Source organism: Mastomys coucha, unplaced genomic scaffold (assembly GCF_008632895.1).
Source record: "Mastomys coucha isolate ucsf_1 unplaced genomic scaffold, UCSF_Mcou_1 pScaffold8, whole genome shotgun sequence".
NCBI lineage: Eukaryota > Metazoa > Chordata > Mammalia > Rodentia > Muridae > Mastomys > Mastomys coucha.
This window is the reverse complement of record NW_022196914.1, coordinates 7,575,827-7,586,801: the sequence shown is the minus strand read 5'-3', so window position 1 is coordinate 7,586,801 and position 10,975 is coordinate 7,575,827. Positions and strand designations below refer to the sequence as shown.

The window sequence follows — 10,975 nt, the reverse complement described above, 5'->3', positions numbered from 1 at the left end:
GGCTAATGTATTGTGGGCTTTAGTTTCATGTCATAGACTCAGAAAAGGTATTGGATCCTAAGAACCCTGACCTAATCCGTTGGCATTATCAGAATGTAGTAAAAAGTAGAGTAGGGCTTTCCAAGAGTCAGTAGGTTACAGAAGGTGTACTCTGAAAATCTGATTGCCATATGATTTACAGCCTTTGCCACATGTTTCTGTTGCCATGACATTCTGCTACTCTCGGTCCAGAAACAATAGCGCCTGAGCAAGAATGGACTGAAATCCCTAAAACCATGAGCCAACACGAGTGTTTCCTCCCTTAAGCAGTTTTCTCTTGGGTGTTTGTAACAATAATATAAAGCTGTGACTAATACAGTTCTCATCTCTGTCATCTAAACATGCCTATGTGGCTTTACCCTGGTAGTCAAATCCTATGTGAGTCTTAAAATAGCTGGTTCAACTCCATTTGGCCATTTACTATGGGAACTCACATCTTTCCCATAGTAAGCATACTCCACTTAGAGAAAACTAGAAAATATAATCTGACCTGAAAGAAGTCTCTGTGCCCATGGAGACCACTCAGAGAAGCAGCTGCCCATCATATCCCTGTCTATAACACTCAAGGTGTTGAGGACAGGACAGAAAATCAGCCCAACTTCTGAAGTTATCTAATATGTCATCTTACTGAACTGTTTTTGCAACACACACACACACACTCTCTCACACACACACACTCTCACACACGCACACACGAAGAGAGAGAGAGAGAGAGAGAGAGAGAGAGAGAGAGAGGTTGAGAGAGAGAGGTTGAGAGAGAGAGAAAGAGGAGTTGATCCACTGGCATGCTTGGTCTCTGATCATTGTCACTTCTAATAAACATATTGATGCTGGCATCAAGAGTTTATGTTATATATCAGGGACTTCCCTTGTCCCTTTTCTGTTTTCTCAAGTGCAGAATATTATTTTTATTTTCCAGGCTTTTTATGCAAATGAAATTATAAGTGGGGTGCATTGATCAGAGAAAACTCAGTTAATTTAAATTAACTGTTGTAACTGTTGTGCTCTGAGTTGTAATAATGTTCTTATACGTAACAAATCTACTAAGCTTGTATATTGAGTATGTTAACTATTCATTTTATGATACCTGCTTTAGTTCAAAACCTTAAGATGCAAATCTAAGAACATAGTGATTTTGATTAAATAAAGAGGCAGGAGTCAAGGCCAATCTTGTAGGCACTGAGTTAAGAATTCATTTAGCCATATGAAAGTCTCAGGGTGCCCAGCAACGGTGGTCCCTCGTTCCCAGAAACAAGGCAAAGAAGACTAGTATGAGCAAGGCTAGAACTTTGGTAGAGTAGTTGGAGCTTGGAACAGAAGTATAGAGAAGCTAAAGGAGAGAGAAACATTCCAGAATGGTGATTTTAAGAAGTCAAGGATACAAACAGTGTTAGAAAAGAGAGCTGAGTTCAAAGACAAAGTAGATAAGGAACCCAACATCAACAAGCTTAAGCAGCAGAAACACATCAAGGCTGAGGAAGCTGGACTCCATAGGGTCTAAGTCAATGAAAACTGGCCATGAGGCTGGGAAGACGGTTCAGCAGTTAAGGCCTTTCAAGAAGACCGGAGTTCAGGTCCCTGAAACCCTCCTCCAGCCTCTGTGGGCATGGCACTCAGACCTACACACACACACACACACACACACACACACACACACACACACACACACACACGACAAAAAGCCAAAAAGAAATATTTTTTTAAAAAATTAGGCTGTAAATTTTTGTCATGAATATTAGCCTGGAACATCTTTGAGGGGGGAAAAAGGCTTAATAGTCCACCAACTTCCTTTTGAAGCAGAAATTCTGTTTAATTTGCATCATCAGATCAAATGCCAGAGTGATATCCTTTCCCCATTTCCGCACTGATATAAAAGAGAGGCGGCAGCTGAGAGAGTCACTGTCATTATTCTTCAACACATGCTCAATTGTTTCTCTGGTAATCAGTAATGAAAGTCAGGCAACTTTAATATCAGGGTGTAGTATCTAACACTTGGTCCCAGGTTCTTCTAATTCCAGACACCTCTCATCACGGTAATCATAGTGCTACCTCGCCATGTTAATGTTTTTCCTTTTTCATGAACAATGGAAAATGGAGGTACTATGAGGTGTTATAAAGAGCGGGGCCTTATGTATCCCAAGTCTGGCATGAAATTGAAGTCAAGATGGTATCATCTGGAACAGGGCACCACATCTACTGAATATCTTTATACCGAGAAAGACGGGAACTTATTTGTTGGAACATCATCCCAAGGAGGCAACAGATATGGACACTTTTTATTAGAGACTATTCGACTTCAGCAGGAAGATACCCACACACATAGTCAGCCTTAAGGATATCAGGACTACAAAGAGAAAAAAATATTACTCAGGACCAGTGGGGACTTCAGAAGTTGAGGTTTGGGGGATGGCTTCCTTGAGGCTAATGGTGATCAAGATCCCAACCTCATTTCTTGCCTCCAGAACCATTTTAATTCTACATCATTCTTTCTCTTTCTTTAAAAACAGAGGAAAGGATTTGGCCAATATTTCATGCCTCCCCAGCTAAAGGTAGTAGCAACAACTGCTTCCCCAGTGAGGAAGAAAAGTGGGGACAAGAAGGATTGGGTCTGACTATCATAAACATTTTAATTGGAGACTACATTTTAATTGAAATACTTTTAAAATAATTCTTGTAAGAAGAACTATGAGTAAAAGAAAAATATTCATGTGACCAATACCCAAAAGAGTAGTTTTCTTTCAAAAGAGGTAAGAAATCAAAACAAAACAATCGAGGGGTTGGGGGGAGAAACTAACTTAGAACAGCCAATTGGTTGCTATTCTTTATTAGCAAGAGAGTTTGAAATCAATCTTAAGGAAAAAACTCATTTTACCTAAATTTTTATGAGCACTTACCAAATACCTACTCCAGATAGAGATGGTGGTCATCTGGAGACAAGCCAGGTAGAGACAAAGACCAAAAGATAATTTTGATCCTAGTTAATAATTACATTAAGTTAAATAAATAAAACATAAGGTGAGGTGTGGCAACAGCACAGGATAGCTGGAGAATAAATTCAGAAAACTGTCTAATAAATGCGGCTCCCTAACTTTGAACTTCACACAAATCCCCTACACCAATTCAATGTAAATGTATTTCATTATTCTTTTGCAATAAGTGCTTGCTTCATCTTCATGGTGGTAGGCAAAGTCTTTTTTTTCCCCCCTGTGTTAAACTTCACTAATCAGGTAGCAAAGATGGGATCTGTTAAGTATCTTTTGGTTTATGGACATGGACTTTCTTACTGTATGTTGCAGTCCAGAGTGAAACTTCAGTGCACATCCCTCGTGTACTAGGAGTAAGTTCAGAGGTCTAGGGAAAACCTGCAGGCACAGGCAGTGTAAAGCTGCCACCAATTCAGGGGTGCTAAAGACCCTTCAAGCATCTCAAGCAGAAAATGGAAGAGAGAGAACTTAATACATAGTCTCAGAGAGATGGCCAGGAGTACAGGCCAAGCTGTAGCTGCGCCCTACCCCTGTGTCATCTCCAAGAGACTAACAACAAATCAAACAAAAAAGTAAAGCAACATTAAATATAAAGTCCAATTCCCTGAGATATTAGAATGTTAAATAGAGAAAATTTAGGAATGAAAACTCAGGCCATCATGTAAGATTCTCAGCATAGCAGAGACCAATTCTACAGACTTTTACAGAGAAACAGGCTGAGGTTAAAAGAAAAACAATTCTAGTTTGAGTTTTTAACATTTAGGTTAATATGACCATATCTAAATAATAGAAAATATCTACAAAATGTCTTGTTTAGATTAAAAAAATACAGTCACCACATGATGCTTAATTATAACCTTAACACATACTGGATTATCATTTGCACCCCCAGCAAGCAATTAAAAAGATGTGTTTCATCCATAATAAAGCTACCAGTGAAGACAGGAAATGCAGTCTGCCAATGGTAATATTTAAAGGGAGGGTAAGAATCATTTCACAATTTGACATTAATTGCTCAACAGTCAAAATTGAAAAAATAAGGATAGAATTCAGATAAATTTTGACTGTCTGCTAATATGTTTACTATGGGGCAATGGGCCATGCAATCAACTGAAGCAAACACTCAGTTCTCTTGGGATTACATTTAAGCACTCCATCCTGAGTAGTAGACTTATCTAGAAGAGAGAGATTGATTTTTTTTTTTTAGGACCCAGAAACAAGTCCCCTTTTATATCTGAAGGTGAGTATTATTTCCAATTCTGATATTACCTCTAGACAGCTACCAATGCTTCTTTCTTTTCCAGGATCTGGATCCAAAACCCAGAGAATTAATTCCCACCAGCACACCATGGTCACTGGGAAGTGCTGAAGATCATCCAATTCTACAGTCTCCAGGTGGGAAATGCAATGTACATGTACTCTGTCTGAGCACAGCTTGGTGACCTGTCCCTTCTTGGCTACATCCCCTTCCCTGATGTGTCCAGGTCCTCCCATCCCCTAAATAATTATTTATATCTGAATTCTTGTTCCAGAGTCTATCTGGAGAGGCTCATTTAAATAACCCTGAGTTATCTTCATCTTAACTAAGACTTTAGCAGCTAGAGATCATGGTATCATGATCAAAGGTATCATGAGACCTGTTGCATGAGCAAGACTTCGCTCTTTATTATTCATAGTCTGTTTCCTTGTCTTGGTCACAGGGATAACCAAAGCACCCTCCTATTGGCACAAGAAATAAAATCATCCTTCCTCAGGTCATAGGTTGTGTGAAATGAGTGTAGAGTCTCACCACGCTCTCCTAGCTCACCGGTAGTTCCAAGAGCTGCACAAAGACCTCTGAATACAGGAAAAGAATAGTGAAGCACGGCTAAAGGCATGATGTTAGATCGAAGGGCCTTCCTGACACTCATAAGTGACCATTGTGTTGGATGCACAGGCTGCAGATGTAAAGCATCTCTGTCTTGCCTCTCCTTTGACCTTGAAGGTACACCTCAGTGCTTCTGCCTTCCCCCATGTTGCTGACTTCTCTGGCCTCACACATAGAATCCCCATCTTCTCTGTATGTAACTTCATCTCTCCCTGACTTTTGGTGTATTCTAATGTCATTGTCTTTATCCTGTTCCTCTTATGATGCATGTTCTCAAGGACCCTCCTAAGGACCACACTGTTATCTGTTCCCCCTACCCCCCGGAGTAGCCACCAGCCTTTTTGGGTCACTGTGACATTTCCCTGCATTTTCTTAGCAATGGTTGTTCCTGGAACTACCAAGGGGAGCTGATTTCTTGAATTTTTACAAGCTGCTTTTAAAACAAGAATTTTTTTTTCTCCAACATCCCTCAATACTTCAGTTACTTGGGGTTGTCTCTTACCGGATCCTTCCTTCTGTCTAAACAGCTTCTTCACAGTCTGGCAGGCAGAGCCATCTCCAAGGCACACGCCACAGCGATCCTCTGTAGCATTGGAATCAATCTCATAGTCACAGCCAACCCTCTGCAAGGAAGACAAGGCTGGGATAAATGACACAGCTAGGCAACATCATACCTACCTCTACCCATGACTTCACTCTTTATTTTTCATAGCCTAAGTGTTTGTTTCCTTGTCTTGGTAACAGGCACATGGATAACCAAAGCACCCTCCTATTGGTGCAAGGAATAAAATCATCCCTCCTCAGCCCTGGGAGGATTAGCTTTAAGACAACCAACATTTTCAGATACTTAGATGCCTTAGACAAAGGGCATAATGTTTGCATATAACCTATGCACACCTTATATTTTTACATCATCTGGATAATTATAATACCCAGAGGTCACATCTGTCAGAAAATCAGGTAGGCTGCCTCTGGAACCCATCTCTCTCTGCTCCCCCTAGATGTAATCCCCTAGTCTCATCCCTAGGGCTGCAACAGAACATCAGTTGTAGCCTTTAATCACCACTGTCCACATCTCCTGTGGATCCCCTAGACCATTCCCTCCTAACCTTCTCCCCACTTGTTGCAATATCCCAATCCCAACTCTAGCAGATACCCCTGGTAACCACAGGGCATGCCTGCCAGCCAGAAAACTAGGTAGACTGCCCAAAGACCATCTCCTTTTCCTTTCTGTCCCTTGGGACAATTTCCAACTTTAGGCCCTAGTGTTACAACAAAACACCAGCTGCAGCCTGTCCTCATCCCTGCCCACAACTCCTATGGATCCCACAAACCATCCCATCTTAACCCACCTTTCCAAACTTGTTGCTTTGTCTCAGACACCAGCTCCTTGATAACCCACAGGTTGCTCCGGGCCAATGAGTAGGCTGATAAGATAGGCCCTCATCTCTCCTATTGCTACTGAGATCCAATTTCCTCAGTCTCATCTCCAGCTCTGTAGCAGGAAACCTGCTGCGGTGGTCTCCCTTTCCTCTCTGATCCCAAAGCCATTTTCCAACCTTCCCTTCCAGAACTCATCCCAGTATCCCAGCCTCTCTGATCCCAAAGCCATTTTCCAACCTTCCCTTCTGGAACTCATCCCAGTATTCCATTAGCAGGCAGTCCCTGTGAACACACCTATGAACAGGCCAGAAAAACAGGCAACACACAGCCATCATATTCTCTAAGAATCCACAGAGGAACAGAGAACAAGGAACAAAACACCCACACAACAAAACCAAATCCAGAAATCAGCTCAATCCAGATACCCAAACCACCTTCAAAATTTTTGACTCAAAATGGTTTCTGTCTAAAAGAAATGCAAGGACAAACATGGAGCAGAGACTGAAGGAATGGCAAAACAGTGACCAGCCCAGCTTGGGATCCATCCCATGGACAGGCACAAACCCTGACACTATTACTGGTGCCATGTTGTACTTGCAGACAAGATCCTAGCATTGTTGTCCTCTGAGAGGCTCTACCAGCAGCTACCTGAGACAGATGCAGATACTTACAGCAAACCATTGGATTGATGTCAGGGACACCTATGGAAGAATTAGGGGAAGTACTGAAGGAGCTGAAGGGAATGACAACTCCATTGGAAGAACAACAATGTAAACTAACCCAGACCCCCTCAGAGCTCCCAAAGACTAGGCTACCAACCAAAGAGTATACATGGGCAAATGATTTCAGCAAAATCATAGAAGAAAAATTTTCTATCCTAAAGATGAAGATGCCTATAAAAGTACAAGAAGCATATAGAACATCAAATAAATGTTCTCTCACTACATAATAAAATACTAGGTATGCAGAACAAAGAAAGAATATTAAAAGTTCAAGGTAAGAAAAGCAAGTAACATATAAAGACAGGACTACTAGAATTATACCTGATGCTGGTGAGGATGTGGAGCAAGTAGAATACTCTTCCATTGCTGGAGGTAGTACAAACTTGTACAGCTACTATGGAAATCAATATGGTAGTTCCTCAGAAAGATGGAAATCAATCTACCTCAAGATCTAGCTATACTACTTTAGGGCATATATACAAAGGATGCTCCATCCTACCATAAGAACACTTGCTCAGCTATGTTCATTGGAGCTTTACTCATAGTAGCCAGAAACTGGAAACAACCTAGATAGCCCTCAATTGAAAAAAATAAAATGGATAAGAAAATGTGCTGCATTCACACAATGGAGTATTACTCAGCTGTTAAAAACTGTGACAACATGAAATTTGCAGGTAAATGGATTGAACTAGAAAAAAATATCATCCTGAATGAGGTAACCCAGACCCAGAAAGATAAATATGGTTTGTACTCACTTACAAGGAAATATAAGTTGTTAAATAAATGATAACCATGCTACAATATAGACCCACAGAAGTTAGGTAAAGATGAGGCTCTAGGACAGAAGCAGGCATCTCCCTAAGGTGGGGAAATAGAATAGACTTTATGGATTGACTTGGGCTGGGTGAGGATGGGAGCGAGTGGATCAGATTGGGGGTGAGGAGATGTGGTAGAGAAAGAGAGGCTGGAATTGCAGGGGCACCTGTGTGGTGGAGTGGAAACAGTGCAGTGGAAACTTCCTGGAATGTAGGACTCCTAGTAATGGGAGATATGGAGTCTCAATTGGAAATCTCTTGTCACCAGGCAAGGATTCCCCTCAATGGACTGGTTTGCATTGAATTGAGCTATTGGCCAAGAGGGTCACATAGAAATTTCTAACCAACCCAGACTATTGCTAAGAAAAAAAGTTTGGTTTCTGCAAACCTACAGCAGGGCCCCATTGCCAAGGACAAAACCCAGCCAACCCCTTGAACATGGAGACATTAAGCAGGTGCCTACATGGAGCACCCATTCCTACATTCTAATATCTTCAGTGTAGGAATGTGCTCTGAAGTCAGCCAAAGGAGAAAGGTATTCATAATGCTGCTCACAGAACCTTTGACCTACAATCTGTTTTGCCTGTAAACTATGTTAGGTGAATGGTGGCACAAAACTTGTGGAAATAGCCAACCAATGTCTAACTTGATTTAAGACCCATTCCAAGAGAAGTATCCCATACCTGACACTACCTGGATAACCAGTAACTAGACTAGATAGCTCAGAGACCTAGGACAAAAACGAAACACTGCTGATCTGAAAAAAATCAATAAAATAAATCCTAATGATATTTTGCTACACATACATGGTTATCTATCTACATCTACATCTACATTTCTATCTGTCTATCTATCTATCTATCTATCTATCTATCTATCTATCTATCTATCTATCTGTCTATCTTTCATCTATCTATCTATCTATCTATCATCTATCTACCCCATTAGTTTAGGATTTTTAATGGGATTTCTGTCTGGGAGAACAAGTAGTTCTTTGACTCTTGTGCCTTCTCTTGGTACTCTTTCCTACTATTGCATTGCCTTGTTCAACTTCGATATAATAGTTTTTGCTTCATCTTACTACGTTTTACTTTGTTATGTTTGGTTGTTACCACTTAGAAGCTAGTTCTTTTCTAATGAGAGACAGAAAGGGAGTGCATACAGAAGGGAAGGGAGGTGGGAAAAAAGTTGGAGCCATGGGGGGGGGAACTATAATCAGGATATATTGTATGAGAAAATAATCTACTTTCAACAAAAGAATAAAATTTAAAATGTCCAATACAGTGTCAATACCATATAATTATTTTCTATACTGTATTTTCTAGGAAATAATAACAAGAAAAAAGTCTCTATATGTTTATTGCAGACACTTTCCCTCAAATGCTTTTAATCTAAGATTTGTTGAATTCTTTTGTTTTGGTTTTTGGTTTTTCAAGACAGGGTTTCTCTGTGTAGTCCTGGCTGTCCTGGAACTCACTCTGTAGGCCAGGCTGGCCTCAAACTCAGAAATCCACCTGCCTTTGTCTCCCAAGTGCTGGGACTAAAGGCGTGCGCCACCACCGCCCGGCGATTCGTTGAATTCTTGACTATAGAACCCATGGAGACAGGGGGTAGCTGCACTTGTTTAGAAGAAAGAATACTGAAGCTTCATGTTCCTCTTGATCAGAGTTAGAATGGAGCACAGTTTTGAAACACTCAAATGCAAAAACAATTTTGGAAAATCCATTTGGAACTGAAGTTGGTTGAACAGCAAGTCTGTGTGGATAGGCTCATTTATATTCATTCCTTCTTCTCTGATGTCATCCACGAGGGGTGATGTAGCTGCACAATCCCTTCAAATCTCTTGCTACAGCTATTCTTTCTGGTTCTTGACTCAGAGTAGCAGGCAAACCAGGATGCATGAAATCTTAACCTTGAGAACCATCACCAAGCCCTTGAGACCCTTCCCCCCAGGCCACGACCCCTGCTTCAGTGCTTCTCACCTTGAATGGTATCAGACATATTTTGTGTCCCTCCATCCAGTTTTGGAGGGATAATTAGTTTTTCCTCCTCTTGATTAACCCAATTTTTGTTCCTGTACTCTGGATGCAGTTCATTCTGTGCTCTGCACAGTGATCCTTTTGAATCATCTTCCCTTTGCTTCTCATTTATTTTGTTAACATGGTCAAATCTTTCTTATTCTAAAATCCCCAGGACGGAAACAAGCTATGAAGAAACTTGAGGATTTCTGTAGCACCAAACCCCAAAATCATGCCATTAAGTTTGAAAATTTATGAAGCTTGTGAACTTCAAATAAGCTTTTTTGTTTCAGGCATCTTCTCGTGACAGTGTGAAGAACACTATGCCATACTCCATATTTTCTTTCATGTTGGGTATAAGGATTGTGCCTAGGTAGACTATTTTTCTTCTCACAGTAGTTTTCCTTTTTATTTTAAATCTACCTCAGCTCTTCTGGAGGTTTGAGGCTTTATACCCTAGGCCAGATGAGCCTTGAGAAAGTTCACTGACATCAAATCCTCAAGTAAACCGCCTCCCATTGTCTTGTTGGTGCAAAGACTATTTGCTACTTGACTTAGTTGAGGAACAAAAATCACTAAGAGATTTTTCAGAAAATCAAAACTTAATTATACAAGTCACAGTGGATAGAAGAATGTTTGAGATAGATATTTGCAGTGGCTAGAAATAAAATGCCAACTCTCACACAAGTGATATGCTTATGCCAACCTTGTGCAGTCTCTAATAAGCTGACCTTTATAAAGCATATTCCCAGTGATTTTCATTCTTCCACAGATTTGGAGTGAGCCAGGAAAACATATACTGAGACATGTTAATTTTAATTTTTTTTTAAAAATTTCAACCAGCAGAAATATTTCTAATATGAATAATAAAGTAAGGCAAGCCAAAAATTAAATACAAATGCCTCAAGTCCATGTGTGTCTACTTGAGTGGGTGATCATGTTTCTCCATCAATACTGTTGGCATTCAGTCTAGGCTCTGCCCCACAGTTACCTGGCCTGACTCACTATAAAAGGGGCTGCTTGTCCCATCCTCTTTTGCTCTCTTGCTCCTGCTCCCTACCTTCTCTCTCCCCATTCCCCTCCTCCATCTCTCCATGTGCTCATGGCTGGCCTTTTCTCTCTCTCTCTCTCTCTCTCTCTCTCTCTC

The 10,975-nt window shown here is 40.7% G+C and overlaps 1 protein-coding gene across 1 annotated transcript in view; it reads right to left on the bottom strand.

Moving 5' to 3' along the window:
• Adamts12 (ADAM metallopeptidase with thrombospondin type 1 motif 12) overlaps nt 1–10,975 on the bottom strand; it is a 288,229-nt gene that overhangs the window by 67,899 nt on the left and 209,355 nt on the right. The window contains exon 14 of the mRNA XM_031360747.1: nt 5,393–5,513. Within this exon, the coding sequence (XP_031216607.1) occupies nt 5,393–5,513 (121 nt within the window). The remainder of the gene's footprint in view (nt 1–5,392; nt 5,514–10,975) is intronic.